The following is an 18,712-nucleotide window of genomic DNA, read 5'->3' as shown; positions in this document are numbered from 1 at the left end:
GAAATATATTAGACAATCTACGAATAAATGTCCACTCAATTTTGACAACGATGCTTCTACACCGAAGTATTTAAAACCTAGTTTTAAATCTGGCATTATTTTCATAACCTTGCAGTCCTGTCGGTGAACCTCATGCGGTGCACTGTGGGCATTACTGAAGGCTCTGTGCAGCGTCTCTTTGTCCCCTAGCTGCTACCTCCTTCAATCCTTTTACTATACCTCCGTTGATATTCTCTTTATTCCCTCTTACTTTCCACCCTCTCCTAACAGCTGTTTCAACATTATCTTCAGCGTTGAATGACTTCGTAGATCCCAGTGCTTGGCCTTTAGCCAAAATTGTTTATTCCAATTCCAATTGCTTTTCATAAAGCAATGCTAATTTTTTTTTTTTTTTTTTTTTTTTAATTGCGGCTCTTTCTATTTAAGCTCGCAATGCAATGATTTCATTTCTTAACCGTACAGTTTTCTTGGAGAGATTGTGCTTAGCCCCGCACTGGGAACTCCGATATTCATCGTCAATTATTCTCGGATTCGATAAGAAAAGCTCTCCGTCATAGCCCTACCCGACACCCAACACCCCCATCCCCACGTCGCGCCATCTTATCAACAGCCAATCACATCTCGCGACTTTATCTCCGTTTGACAATACGTATTGCAATTGTAACCACGCCAGCATTATCTAAGTCACAAGGTTCGTCTAACTGATTCTTTGAAAATATTATAATAACGAACAACTTATTTAAATCTACGGCCGCAAGAGCCTTCTGAATACACCACACATGGGTTACAATACTTTTGCCCGAGGGCGTCAGGATAGGTTCATGTGGTATGTGGTCCGCATAGAGACAAAATAAAGAATTGGGAGTTATGTGCCAAGGGCTTCACTGTCCCAGGGCTAAAGTCTTGAGGCAAAGGTGAGAGGAAGACAGGCATTTCAGACGTCAAAAATTTAATGCATCCCAAAGCGTTAAGTATACCTTAGCTTTACCAGACCACTGAGCTGATTCTTCATTAGACGGCCGGAGACTCGAACTCGGGCCTACAACTCTATCGACTCGCCTAACGAGGAACTTTTCATGCATCCCAAAAACAGCGAGTCGCAACGGAGGAGTAACATTATAAGAAACATAAGCGATGAATCAGTTTGTCCTCATGAACAGCTCTTCCAGCATATCATTCAAGACAGAATAGAGCAGCCTAGGGCTACGAAGATTAAAAAAAAAAAAAAAAAACATTCATTTAACCAACAACATAATAACGTATTGCCTCATACTTTTCACATTATTGCTTCACATTTGTTATACGTTTTTGCTGTCGTATTCTTTCCGTCGGTCCAAACAGCATACATGTTCCACTCAAGAACTGACTGAAGGTCACTACCCCCTTCCCCCCCCCCACCGTATAACCCCCTCCCCCAAGGCCCTCTACCTCCCACTGTCTTGATAAGACTCACTCTCCACATTTCACGCTTTTGCCCCCGTGATCTTCACAACCGTTAACAAAAAATAATATTGTTATTATATATCATCTTTGTTGTCCGTTCTCAAAAGAGAACTGGAACCGAATCAGAGGAAAATTAAAGAAATCGGACAGGAAGCAGAGGAGAATCCAAAGGGAATGGATAATAATTACAAGTTTGCAACATCACTTGTCCATAACCCTGCATTGCAGTATCACAAGACCCTCAGTAACAGCCATAATTCCTTGCTTTAAGAAAAATCTTGGAAATGATAAGAAGTTATCTCATGGTGGGCAGTAATGCAAGTGACAGGGGCGGATTAGGGTGGTCTTTACACTGACATCCCTCTTCTTCTTCTTACATTGTTCAGTCGGCGTCGAGTATCTCTGGTGACTGGTCAACGGTCTCAACACAGCAACTCCGCTGACTTCACGCATGTATTTGTCTCTTCCAAGGTAAGACAACGATTCACGATAATTTCTCGGTTTTTTATGGAGAATAAGAACCTATAGTAAGTCTATCGTTGTTCAAGGCTCGCAAGAGTACGGACGTCTTAGAGAATTGGCTATTCTTTTAGCTCTTTATCAATGCATCTTTCACGGAGACATTCACGATTCAGGAAGTTCCTGAAATGTACGTGTCCCAGGAAAAGACGGCATAGGGGGGAATACAGACATATTTTATAGGCTATGAGTAGGGTCAGTTGTACAACAGTCTTTACCAAAATAAGAGGAAATGGCTTCGTTAGACAGGCCACTTCTAAATAATGCCGGACATTCGAATTCCAAAGAATGAAGAAATACAAAGAAATGCAAAGAAAGGAGAAAGACTTGTGAGTTGGTGGGGAAGGGGCGAGGTAGAGGGACGCGTTGGACGGCACAATCTGGGCTTTTCACCACGAGCAGTAAACTCTCGATGAATGCGTAGCATAGCCAGCAGATGGGATGACGAGGCACAGGTCTCATGCACATTTTGGTTCCTGATTTCTAGAAGCAGTCTGGCGAAAATTGATTTCACTGTTTGTCTCTGAGGACTAAACTGAGAATTATTTTTCTTATCCTGTTTCTATGTGGCCACCGAGTTTACTCTGACCGTCTGCCTCCAGAGACTCTGTTCTCTAGTCACTTATCTCGCACTGGAATAGATCACAACCAGCGCCATAATGAAGTTCGTAACTTGTTTCTTGCAAAGGTGAGAATAAAAGATAGTATAAACATAAGGGACAATGCAGCCGCATCTGAATATGAAAGACATTAGGGACATGTAGTTGTGTGTGAATGTGACAGACATTAAACACAATGAATATTTAAATGTATGAGAGATTTTAGGTACGGTTCCATCATATGTGAATAGGAGAGGGTACACACCTAGAGTTGCTATCTCTATACCAGTACTACATAGTTCGGTGGTCTTCCACCAGAGCGGCGCTGCAAAGCTTGCGGCCATCTTTAAAGGTCTGGTAACCCGCAAATTGAACAGGGGCTTAGTGCGATTGTGAATCTTTTTTATTGTTAATGTTTAATGAGTAAGTGGTAAGCGAATGTTTAGGGGTTAGTGAATGTTTATAAGTATTTAGTGAATGTTTAGTTTGGGGTTTAGTGAATATTTTGTGAATGTTTAGTGTGTAAGTATTCAGGGAATGTTTAGTGAGTCTTTAGGGTTTAGTGGATGTTAGTAAATGTTTATTGTGCAAGTATTCAGTGAATATTTAGAAAGTGTGTAAGGTCTAGTGAATGTTTTGTGAATGTTGAGTGTTTAAGTATTCAGTGAATGTTTAGTGTGAAAGTATTCAGTGAATGTTAGTGTTTAGTGAATGTTTAGTGTGTAAGTATTCAGTGAATGTTTAGTGTGTAAGTATTCAGTGAGTGTTTAGTGCATAAGTATTCAGTGAATGATTAGTAAGTGTTTAGGGTTTAGGGAATGTTTTGTGAATGTTAGAGTCTAGTGAATGTTTAGCAAGTATTCAGTGAATGTTTAGTGAGTGTTTAGTGAATGTCTTGTGAAAATTAGTGTTTAGTGAATGCTTAGCGTGTAAGTGTTTAGTGAGTGTTTAATGGGTGATTAGCGAATGTTCATTGACTGTTTAGTGTTTAATGAGTGTTTAGGGATTTACTGAGCATTGGGGGTTTAGTGAGCATTTAGTGTTTAATGAGTGTTTAGGGTTTAGTGGGTGTTTCGTGTATAGTGAGTGCTTAGTAAATGCTTAGTGAGTGTTTAGGGTATAGTGAGTACTTAGTGAATGTTTAGTGTATAGTGAGTGCTTAGTGAATGCTTAGTGAGTGTTTAATGAATGTTTAGGATTAAGTGAGTGTTTAGTGAATGTTTACTGAGTGCTTGGGGTACACTGAGTAATTATTGAGTGTTTAGTGTTTTATGAGTGTTTAGTGAGCATTTACTCTATAGTGAGTGTTGAGTATTCAGAGAGTGTTTAGTGTTGTTGAGTGTGAGTGTATAGTAAGTGTTTAGTGAGCATGAGTGCATAGTAAGTGTATGTGTTTAGTGAGTGTATAGTAAGTGTGAGCATTTCGTGAGTATAAGTGTATTGTGAATGCTAGTGTTTAGTGATTGTACGTTACTGTTTAGTAAGTGTTTAACAACTGTATGCAAAGTAAGTCTGAAATTTACAGGAACCATTTATGCCAAACACTGTTTAGATCCAAGACAGATGCTTACGTCTGTACCACAATGGTTGGAGTGCTTAGGCCAACCTGTTTTTGTAAGGTAATTTTTCTCTGTGAAATTGGGTCAAGTAATAATAATAATAATAATAATAATAATAATAATAATAATAATAATAATAATAATAATAATAATAATAATAGTACCTGCAATAGTAATATAATAATAATAATAATAATAATAATAATAATAATAATAATAATAATAATAATAATAATAATAATAATAATAATAATAATAATAAAGTATAGTACTATGAGCTGAACCGAGACCTTTCAATATGGCCACCCGAAGTCACACGCTCGGCAGGGAGATTGCCACTCCAGTGATTGACGATCTATGGGTAATACTGCTGTATGTGAATATGAGAGGCATTATGGGAAATACAGTTGCTTGTGAATGTGAAGGAGAAAAACACAATTCGACATGAATATCAACAACAACAGGGACAAACGTTAAGAAGGCTTCATCCAAATTCAAGTGAAGAGTCAAAGGAAGATCTCATACGCAACCTGACTACAAGAAATGGATATCTGTGGAGTGTCGAGAATGACGAGAACAAGATCTCAAGTATTCGCGATACACCAAACACCAGGCATTAAATACCGATATGTGACCCAGTTTTGAAACTATATACACATGAATCAGGATAAGATAAAGCTCGAGTGGGGGACAAACGATGCAAAAGACAGATATCAAGTCACCAGTCATTATTTTCAAAGGTGTGGCCACCTAGACCAGAAATGTCCTCCTAAGGAGAGAGAGGACGGTCAGTGGTGCGTCAAATGTGCAGCGAATCACAGAACGAGGGATTGCAACTCTACGGCAGTGTTCCCAGTGGGAAAATTCAAAAAGTAACACAATTTTCACCAAAACGTATCATTTTCGTATCACACTTTATCAGAATGTACAGAAAAGGTACTCACCTAATTTTTTCTGTATAAGGTGATCCAATTCATTCAATCCTCCTCTAAAGATACAAAAGAGAAGAATTAGTGAGAAAAGACAAGACCTTGCAAAATTATTTGCTAGAAGAATGTAGTGAGAAAAGAACAGACCTTGCAAAATTATTTGCTAAACCTTCACAGCAAGATTAGGTAACATTCTATATATAATTATACTCACAATAATAATTTCAGGTTTACAGTTAAAGCCGTAATGATATATGATGTTTTAATTTTGAATTAATTTGCTTGAATTAGAATATCTGAATGTAGCTAGATTGACAAAACAATATATTGTAAACAAATATTTAAAACATAATAAACAGGCCACGCTGACAAAAGAAAGAATTTTTTTTTTTTTCAAACCTGATACATAGATTTTTCAATTACAAAAGTGTATACGCTAATTTAGATGGATTTATTTTATCAAAAGGACAATTGATTATGGATGGTTTAGAGAGAGGATATATTCTTGTAAACTTTTGTGCAGAGGTAATCATTTTTAAACTGGGTTCCCAGTCATAACATGGCATGTTTCCTCCATTCTCTTTGCAAGGATAAGGCCATTAACTGACTCGGTATTAAGTCTATTTCTCGTGTCAGTTTTTATGAGATTGACTTGGGAGAAAATCATCTCAACTGCTGCAGATGAATGTGGCAGTACCAGTAAATTGAGCATTAGTTGAGATAATTTAGGAAATAATGACTGCCCATCGGCTTGTTTCAATTTTGCTACTTCATACCAGAATTTAACAGGATTACTTAATTCCTTGAAATTATCAAAATAAAATGGTAAATTACGCCATTCATCATTACATTCATCATAATACTCATCCGTTATCAACTGTGGAAACTTAGAAAACAAAGGCACCAAAGATTTTACTGTCTCAGCTTTGACTACATTTGGATCACACACGCTTAAAAGAGGCATTATTGTGTTCATACCACTTAATCTCCTATAGATCTGAGTTGCTAATTCTAAATAAAAGTTAAAGCAATTTACTTTGAAACTTGAAAGTTCTGACTCTGGTATGACATCCCTGCCTAAACTGGTTTCAACTTTACTACCAAAGTGGAACTCCGACTGTGGTAAGAAATTATTAGGGTCATTAAATTTCACAGAGAATACATCTGAGGTTTCCATCAGGACACTCTCCTTAATATAATTGCTAAGGATGGTCCTAAAAAGTGTACATAGGTTACTGTATGCCACGTGAATCTGTACTGTTTCACTTTGAAACTCTTTGTTCATTTTGTTTACAATTGGCAATACATAGCTTAAAAAGGAAAAATATAATCTAATAACTGGAGTATTCAATGCATCTAAAATACCTTGCGCAGATTTTACTTTATTTTCCAAAATTCAGATTGGAAAAATAACTGTAAAAACAGACCACTGTTCTAGCATTCTGCTTACAACAGACTCAAGTGAAAGCCATCTGGTCTGGCAAGGATGTAAGATTCGATGGCAATCAACTCGAACGAAATCTTGAAACTCTTTGAATTTTATTAACCTTTTTGGGCTATGATTGATATAGTTATGGACATCCTTGCACAACTCTTCAACAGACCTAGGAAGCATTAGACACGCATTATTTGAGCATAAATGCAATGAGTGACATATACACCCAATAACAAACAAATTTGGCAATATGGATTTAAATTTAGCCTTCAATCCCCCCATGTTCCCCATCATGACACTTGCATATCCTACCATGTTTTCAAAGGGTATTCCATGTTTTTCAAAAAATTGTTTAATGATTTGGAACAAAGATTCAGCACTACAATCCTCAACATCTAGCAAGTGAAGAAACTTGTCTTCAACTATTTCCTTTTCCTTATTTACTATTCGTACAACAACAGCCAGTTGTTTAGTGCTTGAAACATCTGTACTTTCGTCTAATAAGAGGGAAAATTTTTGTACTTTTAATATCTCAACTATCTCATCTAAACTCTCCTTCCCATGCAATTAACTACTATATCCCGAGATGTCTGTCGCAGATTTCACATTCTGCAATATCTTAGAGTCTGGGGCACAATTTTTCATAACAGGTATAAGGTGATCCATTACATTGAATGAAATGTTATGGTCACATAGAAATTTAAGCATTATAAGTCGACATCGTTCAATGTCTCTCTGAGATGCATTCTTCCTACTTAGTAAGGGCACTACCGAATCTTCTTTCACAGACACTGCTCTAATTTTATGATACTCAGTCTTTATGTGTCTTACCATGTGGGATATGCTGCCAGCAATAATCTTACCACATACATCACAAACAGCTTTATCTTTTAAGTCTTTTTCTCGGACCTTGATATTTTGAAAAACACTTCAATTCTGGATGTGATGACCAAGTCTCACTATATTTGTATATCCTTTTCTTGCTAGTGCGTTTACATGAAGTTCCTGCCGATGTTATTTCTACCGGTGTTTGATTTGTCTTTGGTCATTGAGGGTTCCTTTAATTGATCATCATCGTCAACATCGTCATTGAATGATCGGATAAGATGTTTGGACCTATTGGATTACTTTCATCCTCAACTGTCTCAAAACCTAAAAGGAAATGTGTACCGAATATAGTAATTTTCAAAACAATCCAAATATCAAGAAAAAATAATGTTCCTGACTAGAAAGTAGTGTGTAAGAATAAATTATAGTAAACGAGAGAGAGAGAGAGAGAGAGAGAGAGAGAGAGAGAGAGAGAGAGAGAGAGAGAGACTGTGTGTGTGTGAAAGCATAAGAGTAAGATCCAATGTCCACTAAAATTTTTATTTGGTAGATAAGATACAACTGTTCACACTTCATTTCTAGCCCTAGGCTAGAACATCAAATTTTGTTTTAAAAGAAATGGATAGAGGTGATTCCACTAGACCTATAATATACTAAATGGAAGTCATTAATTTAAAGAATGCCCTAATAAACTGAATCACCATAATCTAAATATTTTAGTACCTGAATGATAATTTAGATAAAGGTAAATAAATCATAAGCTAACCTTCACTTGATATATTATGCACATGTTCCGGAATATGACCTATAGTTGGATCACTTGCATCATCAGACACACGAGCTGTGATGCCAGAGCTTGGGCCAGGAAGACCAGGGTCAAAATCAACTGGGTCTGGATCATCAGGGTCCTCCGAAGATCGTTTTCTCTTCCCAACATCTTTCCCTGAATGATAATGTAGGCCTATTAGCTAAATATCTACGCACACACACACAATATATATATATATATATATAATATATATATATATATATATATATATATATATATATATATATATATATATATATATATATATGCTATTGTTTGTGTGTGTGTGTGTTATTCATGTACCAGGTGCTGATATGTGTAACAATTGTGGGGAGAATATAATAATTATAATCATTCAGCACTCTCATATATAAAATAACTTGTTTGGGCACTGTAGACGACAAGCCTAGATCTAGGCCTATAGGCCTAAGAGGCTATGAAAGCACTCTATGGAGTTGCTTAACTATGGCTTTTTTATGATTATCAGCGTAAGTTAACGTAATCTGTTATTCAAGCGCATCTGCTTACCTTTCCCTTTTCTAATCCAGTTTAGAAGAGACATATCTTAAAGATTCACTCACTGTCACTGACACTACTATAATATAGGTTGACCGTTGTCCTGAGTCCTGAGGCTGAGTCTCCTGACTCAGACGGTCAGACCGTCAGGCGTCAGGCAGTTCAGTCCGAGACTGTCGCGTTTGCAACTTTGCCGCTTCCTAGAATGGTGTCTTTTGGGAAAGACACGCAATAATGACTCTAAAAGAGTCGTTCATAAGAGATGAATTTTTCGATCCTCATCATATAAGCGGGAGACATTCGTCACACATGCTAAACAGACTCTTATTGTATGATGCTGAAAAGGTCAAAGTAATGAAGTAAAGGGTATCTTAAGTGACTGCAGATGCGATAAATACTTGTCTAAGGTTAGGAATAAATGCATTTATGCTAGTTATTAAGTAGTAGTGTAACATAGTAATGAAATATATAGTTTTTAACCATAAATCCTTATTTTAATGTAAAGATACGTAAATTAGTCAAAAGGTACCGGTTTTTCTCATTTAGTACCGTTTTATATGAGCGGCGTAAAAACGTACAGGGAAAACCAAAACGTATCAAAACGGTACTTTCGTACCGCCACTGGGAACACTGCAATACTTGAACTACGTGACTCGGTGAGACGTGAATCGGATGGAGAAAAAGAGATGCAAGATATTAGGGGAAGAGATTGAGTGCAATGGAAATAGGACTGACCATGGATACTGACTGTGAGGCGTTGCTTTGAAAATATGGTTTAATAAATACTGAGTAGAATGACTGAACCGCTGAAATATAATGATTATATGATTGAATATCCGATTTTTGGAAGAAAGGTGATCTTATGAGGCCGAGGGACACGTTTCAAGTCTTTGCATCCGAGGTTCCCCAATCATCGTGTCTAATTGAGCACAAAATTTGGGGCTGATACTTTCGAGCCTTTGAAAAAATTTGCCACACGATTGTTTCAGGAAAACATTGAAAACATTGCTATCTAATGACTACTACGTCAGCGAGAACCTACAAAATAAATTAACCAGTGTTTTCTTTTTATTTTTTTCAGCTGCGGCTCTGCAGAACGTCTTTTTTGATGGGGTGGGCCGCGGCTGAAAAGAATCAACTAAACGATTAAGCAAGTAAGTACTGTACGTGAACGGGAGGGAAGGTATTCACTTCTTGAAAACTCTGTTGTACTTCGTGCTTTCACTTTCGTAGGAACAAGTTGCTCGATCATTAACTGTGTTGGAGCCTCACTTATCGTGCTCAGATGTGGGCTGTCTTCCAAATTCTCACAAGTGTTTCCTTTTATATATCTCAAGTTAAGTGAAAATTATGTTTCCACTTAAATACATTTATTTTAGTCTTTAAACTGTATAACTTTTCCACCTTTAAATGGGTAGTAGTGACTGAGTCTTTATGTTAAAGGGCACAATGTAAAATTCTTGGACTTAGAATTTCACTTAGTCTACGGGCATTCAGAAATTTTATATAAGTTCACAATACACTTCAAGCTTTCACTGTTACTCCTCCACGTGCCCTGATCCCCTTAACTAACTAACTCTGCTTCCAGAGTCTTCATATATATATATGGGTATTCATGTGATGCTGAAATCTGGTATAATTTTCCCAAGTTTCGTCCAGATGGGTCTCCCTTTTCCATTAATGTTTCACGTTTACTTATCTATACATTTCGTTCAACGGTTGTTATCGAGTTTAATGTAATGCTGTACAAGAGGTCAAGGGACGAGGTCAAGATCTCAGTTAGTTCTTCTGCCCATTGCTGTATGTGATAAACACTTTAATTCATATGAGCGGCGAACGGTCAAACTTGACATCTGGGATCACTTAGCTTCGTTATCGCCTCTTTTCTGTTTTGCTCCCTCCGTCTATATCAATGATTTTCTGTATGCCCTTGTGCGTATATTAAGATATTTAGTTTATTCAGTTATAGACTCGATTCCATTATATATGTGAAACTAAAAAACTGAGGACAATACAGCTGTGCGTGAATACAAATGGCCCCAGGGACACTGTAGGTGTGAAGGAATATGACAGACATTAGGAACAGCGAACTGAGCGAGGTTGTATGGAAACATGAAGCACATTAGAAACAAAAATGGACTCTCAGTTACTCATTTTTCCTATCTGACTGATATATATTTAACTATATTTTCTCTTGATCAGTTCAGCTGAATGAGAAAGAGTTCAAAAGAGTCTCAGCTGAATGTGTAAACATGAAATATGGTTGAAAAATGCTACCATCAGGTAGAGGAGGGTCAGCCTATACTAAGGGCAACTTCTCTCCCGGCCATCAACCCGGATGCATTTTCCCCAAGATGTAACCGAGTAACGGGACCTTTCCCTGAAAAAAGCGGGACGCATATCTGGAAAACTAACCGTAGATTTTTCTTGAAAATAATCTAACCTAACCTAGGGGCATGGCAAAAAAACCGGTGCTGGTGCAATACTAGCATACGTTTCAGGAATTTGCAACCCGGACTCACTGTCTTGGGCTGTTGCGTGAACTTGGGAGAATGGGTAGAATATTATAGAACAGAGTTTTGGCCAAAGAGTTTTGGCGCTGGGACCTATAAGGTCATTCAGCGCTGAAACGGAAATTTACAGTAAGAAGGTTTTAAAGGTGGAACAGGAGGAAAACCTCGCAGTCCACACTATGAAAAAATTGTTATAAAGGGTGGAAAGTCAGATGGAAGGAAGAGAATATAAAACGGAGTTACAATAAAAGGAATGAAAGAAGTTGCAGCTAGGGGCCGAAGGGATGCTGCAATGAACCTTAAGTAAGGCCTACGGGGTTGGGAAAATGGATGATCTTCGGTAAGAGGGGATTATCATGTGGAACGACAGCCGGGTTTTATAAATGTTGTCTGAAGATGCAAGGCATACGGAAGCACACGTTCAGCACAAAATGTCATTTTGTGACTACTTACCTTGAAGGACAGGATGTGAACGTCCTGAGGCAGCCTGCACTGAGCCCAGATCTCAACCCCATAGAACACTTATGGGATCAATTGGGCTGTGCAATTAAACAAAGGGACAACCAGCCATCCACCCTTAGCGAATTAGGTCAGGCTTTCTTGGGAGAATGGGATAGGATACCCACTGAGAACCTTGTGCAGCTGGTGGACGGTATGCCACGCCGCCTGGTGGGTGCTATTGCTGCTCGCGGAGTTCATACCTGCTATTGACTGTAGACATGCAAATAAAGGTTATTGTAATTTATGTACATGTATTTGAATGCTGATATGTCTGAGAAAAAGGTTCAGATGTGAAATATGAAAGGAAGTGAACATTACTTTTTTCCTGCTAATTTTAGTGTATATCGGTTTGTTTGCGACTAATGTGTTCGTTGTATTGAATTTTAAAGTGTAATTTTATTCCCTAATTCATGAAACATACCTTTATCCATGGGAAGTTTTTCTGTAGCACAAGACTGCTACCAATTTTGTGAACAGACCATTCTATTCCAATTTGCATGTCTAAAAATGCATGTGACAACCTTTTTATGAATAGTATATATATATATATATATATATATATACAGGTCCCAGTTTACGACGGGGGTTCCGTTCTTAACGCCAAGTCAAACCCGAAATTGTCGTAAGCCGGAAAATCGTCGAAAATCGTCAAAAATCATAAGAAAACCTTACTTTTAATGCTCTGGGCGCATTGAAAACGATGTAAACTGCATTATTATTGAGTTTTACATTAAAAAAAACCTTCAAATTATGATTATTCTGCCGTTTTGGGGCCATATTTCTTCCGTCGGATCGGCGTACGATCGTCATAACCCCGAACATGCGTCGAAGCCGGAAATAATTTCTGATGAATATAATTGAAAAGCGCCGAACCTCGAACGCCGTAAGCCGGAACCGTCGTAAACCGGGGACTGCCTGTGTGTTTGTATTATTATTATTATTATTATTATTATTATTATTATTATTATTATTATTATTATTATTATTATTACTATTATAATGCAGAAGATAAATCCTTATTCTTATGGAACAAACAGCAACCACTGACTTGAAATTCAAGCTTTTAAAGAATATGTACATATGTATGTATATATAAAGAGAAGGAGGTAGCTGCATACTGATGTACTGATGCATGTGTTTTTTCCTGTTACTTACTGGTGTCACGCTTTTCATTTATAGGTGGGTTATCCGAGATGGACTGCGACGACCAACCCTTGCCTGATGAAGACACCACCCATTCACTGACTGATGAGTCTAGTCGTCAAGATGCTTTCATTCTGAACTACAGTGAAATGGAAGAGAGCAGCAGGGAAGAAGATGGCACAGATCTCGGCATTGGCTGTGAGGAAACTGAGGATTCTTCTACCGAAAGGCAGAAAGAAATCATCTGTAATCTTGGGCTAACACAATATTTCGAAGAGAACGAGGAGATCTCCGTACAAACAGCAATGGTTCAGTCTTCAAGTCAGCGAGATGCAATGAGTGACATACCGTGGTTTGTCCTTCTGAAGTTGCTGATGTTAGATTATCGGGGAAGAGATGACATCTTGTCCGATATTATCAGAAACAGTTTCCCAACTGCTAAGGATGTGCCAACAGATAACAGTGGTTATATGGGTGATCTAGATGAAGTGTTGTTGCATTTTGATAACGGAACTTCCTTGACCGCGCAGTCTCACTTGCCACACCCTACGGATGTTCTCACTGCTTTGATCTTGTGCTCTTCAAATTTCCTAAGGCAAATTCTCTGCGAAAAATTGTATATGTGTAAGTTAAGTATTCCTCTAATTATCCCTTCGGTCTTAAACAGAGATTCTATGTTCCTACTTTGGTCCTTGAGAAGCACAATTTTGGAGCATAGGCTTCCAAGTGGTGAGCTATGCGAGACTTCAGTTGTGAAATGCCGTATCCCCATAGTGTCGTGCCTAAGACTAGGAGAAATTTCAAGATCTAAATCAAGATTCTTAAATGAAATCATCAGTGATCAGAACCATCCGACTTTTTTCCACCGAGATTGTCTGAATGGGATGTGCCAGAGAATTCTTTCAGAAGGTGCTTTGGAAATTTCCTGGTACTACCCTGTAGAGGAGAGCAGAGATAATGATTGCTTAGGCAGGAATGTAGCAATCATGAATCTTCGAGGAGATGGGAATTTAGACAGAGCATGCAAGGGGAAGGAATTCCTATGCAAGGTTTCTAATGTTGTCTTGGTGATGATCGATGTTGGTGAATTAAGACATCCAGACAGCATCGAGAGTTTGAAGTTAATTGTCAGTCACAACAAACAGTTGATCCTTCTGCTAACAAACAAAACAAAAACAAAGTTAAATGAAAAGAACAAGGAATCTATAAGGAAATGTGCTAAAATCCTGAAAAGCCATGGCTTCTTGGAGGAAAACATTATCTTTGACTTTCATGCTGGAGGTGAAAAAAACCTAAAAGCCTTGAAAAGTGAGACAATGGCCAGAATTAAGAAATGTCTAGCAAGAGAGAACAAAATGAGGACAATTGAGGAGTGCCAAGATGTGGCTCAGGACCTCAATATCACTGTTGACGAAAATAGCTTAGAATGTAACAAAGGCAAGCAAAAAGCATCAGCTTTATTGGAAATGGTTTGTAAAAATGGAACAAACAATCTCAAAGCAAAAAATTTACCCTTGCAATGCAGACCGTGGCAGGAATGGGCGCAACTGAACACTGAGGAACACAGACAAGAAAAGAAGGGAAATGTTAGTACAGCCTCTTACATGGACGATATTTCCAACAAGATGAGAGAGCTCCGACGGGAACAGTTTGGGCTGTTTGAAGAACACCACGTATTACATAATGTCTTTGTGAATTTTGAACCAGAAGCAAATCACCTAGAAAATCTCTACTTTCTGCAATGGCTGAAACTTTACTTAGATGAAATTTCAAGACAGATCATACCTGGTCTACAAAAAAAATGCAGTGAAAAGTGGAACGACATCCGCCGATGTGAAGATGATAAAGGATGCGCAGACTTGCAAAACGAGCTCGAAAGGTGTGAAGAAGAGTTGGCAGAATCTTCATTTGGAATTGAGCATTTCTTCAGAGAAGTTGCTCAAGCTTACGAGGCTATACAGTACATGGGGAATGAAGAAATGAAACAAAAAATTCATCACCTTCCTAGAATTATGGCAGAACTGATGCTTCATGGTCACCCTCTGGAGGTAATGGATGGGGATGCTGCTCATATCCCGTTAAAGTGGGTGCAGGCTGTCCTGACACAGTTATCAGAAGTGACAAATAACAAGAAAGTTTTCGTACTTTCAGTTTTAGGAATTCAGAGTTCTGGAAAATCTACTTTGCTCAACACTATGTTTGGCCTCCAGTTTGCTGTGGCTGCTGGGAGGTGTACTCGAGGTATATTTGCTCAACTTTTGCCCATCAGTGCTGAGTTTTGTGGAACCAAATTTGATTACATTTTAGTCTTAGACACAGAAGGTCTACGTGCAGCAGAATTGGGTAAAGCAAAGTTGAAACATGATAACGAAATTGCAACTCTTGTTATTGGTCTTGGAGACGTCACACTGGTCAATGTTAAAGGAGAAAATGTCTCTGAGCTGGAGGATGTTCTGCAGATTGTAATTCATGCCTTGCTAAAAATGCGTCTAGTGAACAGAAACCTTTCCCTTCAGCCTTCATGCATTTTTGTTCACCAGAATGTTTCTGCTCAAGATGCTTCCCAGAAATTAAGAGGTGGCCAACAAAAATTCATGGAAACACTTGATAAGGTGACTGAGGCTGCAGGTAAGCAAGAGGATTCCCCAGACTACACCAGATTCAAACAGGTCATCAATTTTGACATCGATACAGACATCTGTTACATTTCTGACTTATGGAAGGGTGACCCTCCTATGGCTCCCGCTAACCCTGGTTACAGTGAGATTGTAAACAAAATAAAGCAGATTCTGCTAAAACGTGTAATGCTGCAGCGACCATTGCATCTCACTATAGGTCAGTTTTGTGCCAGACTGAAAGACATTTGGGATGGTGTCTTAGATCAGAATTTTGTCTTCAGCTTCAGAAACAGTCTTGAATTGGATGCTTACACTGCACTTGAAAGTGAACAGTCGGATAATTTGTGGATGTTAAAATTAGCCGAGATGAAGTGGTTTAGCAGTAAGAGACACTTAATAGAGAATAGAGAAAACGAACTGGGTGCCCTAAAAATGAGTTTGACAGCAGAGTGCAGGTCTTATCTTCACCAGATATATAAAAAAGCTCAAGGAAACCTTGAAAATTATTTTTTAAACAACGAATACCAGTCCTTGTTTGAACAATGGAGAATGAATGCTATGCTAAGGTTAGAAGGTTCTTATAAAAGTATAGTGGAGAAAGCTGTTGAAAACATAAACACTGAAATTTCAAAGAGACAGATCAAAATAAATGAAAAGAAAGATATACAAATTAACATAACAAAAATAATGGGTGAAGCAAAAAAACTTGCAAAAGAGTTACAAGAGCGAAATGATCTAAACACTTTGCTCAGTGAAGAGCAACTACGGGGCTTTTTCAATGCAAAATGGATTGAATGGATGAATGCAATACCTCAAAATTCTAAGGAAAATCTTGACGTTCAAAGAGAAATAGATCATATTTTAAACAATACCCACATGCTTGAATTTACTGTACTCAACAGTGCTCGAAAGGAGAGACATCACACAATAGCTCTTGATAATTTTGGGTATGCTATAGAACAATACGTTTTAGAAAAGACAACAAAGGCCTCCTTATTTCATCCTCTTACTGATAAGACAGACATTGCTTTCAAATTTCTGAATAAATTGTTCGAAAAAGTCAAGTTACTATTTAGCAATGAAGGAACTCGAACTACACCGAAGGAGTATACCGAAGCTCTAATTGATCTTGTCAGAGAGGTAATACATGAGATGACAGCAGACTTGAAATTTAAAAATGAAGAAGAGTTTGAGATTTGTATAATAATGTTTACATGGCAATATGCTTGCTTTGTCCATCATAGATTTTTAGAAAAGAAACCTAAGCAAGACAAGTGTCATGAAATGGTGGATTATGGCATTCACCCTGTCTTTGAAGAAGTCCTTCTACAATACTTTCCAGACAGTGCTACAAAAGTGAAAAATCAAATCAGGACACGGCTTACTTACCAAAGAAGCTCCAGAAATTTCACTGTCATCACTCAAAAGCACATCAAACACGCAAAAATTGGCAAGGAAGAGGCCAGGGCTTGCATACAAGAGTTTGTCAATGTATTGTTTGATGATGTTCAGTCATACATTGACGAAATTGAGATTCAGTGTTTTAGGGAACTTTACATTGAAAAAATCATACGCAAGATAATAGAGTTGGAAGGTCGGTGCAGAGACATAGCATTAACAAAAACTTTCAGAAATGAGTTGGCTGTTTACTTGTGTCAGTATTCAGTTCCAATGTTTTGTGACAAACATAAGGCATACTTAGAATCTATGGACCAAAGTTTGATATATGAGAGAGAGAACTATGGCCCTTGCTTTGAAAGTTTTGCAAATTTTTACTACAGGTCCACAAATGAACAGGCACTTGCCAGTGTTCTCTCAGAACGTTTATACAACGCAATAGAAAAAGCTATTCATGTCAACTTGAGAACAGAACTGGTGGAAGATATTAGGAATAACGTGTCAGAATTAAGACTCAAACCAAGCTTCCTACGGGCTGTCTTACGTAAGCTTTTAGAAAAAGATGACTTTGAAGAATTCTATCTTTACCTCACTGACAGGGATACTTGCCTTCAGCAGTGGCTCTCATATTTCATAGACCAATATTTGTTTGCCTCAGAGAGAGATGGACTGAACAGATACACAGAGATTGCTTTCAGGAACATAGAAAGGCTTATATCAGTATCCTGTGAGATGATCGTTAGGCCTTTACCAAGCAGCAGTGAAAAGACCATGGATTCATGGTTTGAAGAGTTCATTCAAAGAGTAACTGATAAATTGCCGTTACCTCTGCAAGATTTGCTGAGTCTAGCAGATGGCTATGAAATTGTTTCCTTAGAATCTTTCGTGAACCAACTGAGTGATAAAATACGAAATTGTCAAGAGAAATTGAAAGCAACCTTTAAAAATCACACTCCAGATCACCAAAAGGCTGTTCATGAAAATAACATATACAAATTAATTGCTAATGAATGCAAGGGATGTACAGAAAAGTGTCCCTTCTGCTATGCACCATGTTCATTGAATGCATGTGGACATACAGATTCGGAGATAGACCATGTTGCATTGGCACACCACCCGCAAGCATGCGGGTCATACAGGTACGAAATCTCCAAAAAACTTTCTACAGAAAGCTGTGAAGCTCTTGTTGCCGGTGATGGCTGTTTTAAGTGCGATGAAACTAATTGGGAACCACATCTCGACAAGTATTACAAGAAGATATTCCCAAACTGGAAAATCCAAGGTGATGCGACAGCGGAAGCAACGCCATATTGGAAGTGGTTTTTAGTGAAATACGAACGGCAGTTAGCCCAGAAATACGGGGCAGAAAGGCCTGACATCCCTACGTCTTGGAAAAACATAACTAAAGAGGCTGCGTTGAAATCTCTGGAACATTAGGAATCTTATAGAAAGAGTTCTATTTTCCTTGCAAACTTTTTGTAGTAAACTAGGATGCATTCAGGAACTCATTTCGCATAGAAAGTAGGGCTTAATTTGAAAGGATGTATTACAAAACTCCATATTGTAAAGCTACAATTTATTCCTGGCTGACTCTTGTCCACAAACAATGCTGTGGGCACATTGCACTTCTAAACCCTGTATAGAACATTACGACTTACATAAATGATCACAGAGTGACTGTTTTTTGTCCCCACATTTCTATTCTTCAGAGTCTTGCCCCGTATTTTTTTTATCTACAAGTAATTTTACTTACTTTCTACCGCCTCTTCCTCACTATGATTTGGATTCTCGATCACCTTTGTTGATTAGATTTTTCAAAATTACGTCTCTAATTCAATAATTTTTTTTTTTGTCGTTTTGTCAATGAGTGAACCTTGCACTTTGCTGCTGACAACCTGTCTTT

The 18,712-nt window shown here is 38.0% G+C and overlaps 1 protein-coding gene across 2 annotated transcripts; it reads left to right on the top strand.

Annotated features, from left to right (window-relative positions):
* Positions 1–1,458: 1,458 nt before the first annotated feature.
* On the top strand, positions 1,459–18,480 carry LOC136825681 (interferon-induced very large GTPase 1-like). 2 transcript variants are annotated; one of them, XM_067082384.1, is made up of 3 exons: positions 1,459–1,914; positions 9,718–9,790; positions 12,830–18,480. In XM_067082384.1, exon 3 carries the CDS (start codon positions 12,844–12,846, stop codon positions 18,244–18,246), a length of 5,403 nt encoding a protein of 1,800 aa, XP_066938485.1. In that variant the 5' UTR covers positions 1,459–1,914; positions 9,718–9,790; positions 12,830–12,843; the 3' UTR covers positions 18,247–18,480. The 2 variants fall into 2 exon arrangements, with proteins under 2 accessions (XP_066938485.1, XP_066938486.1); XM_067082385.1 differs by lacking the exon at positions 9,718–9,790 and having other exon boundaries at positions 1,750–1,914.
* Positions 18,481–18,712: the final 232 nt, after the last annotated feature.

The sequence above is a fragment of the Macrobrachium rosenbergii genome, chromosome 39 (genome assembly GCF_040412425.1).
Source record: "Macrobrachium rosenbergii isolate ZJJX-2024 chromosome 39, ASM4041242v1, whole genome shotgun sequence".
Lineage (NCBI taxonomy): Eukaryota > Metazoa > Arthropoda > Malacostraca > Decapoda > Palaemonidae > Macrobrachium > Macrobrachium rosenbergii.
This window is presented reverse-complemented; position numbering and strand designations above follow the sequence as displayed.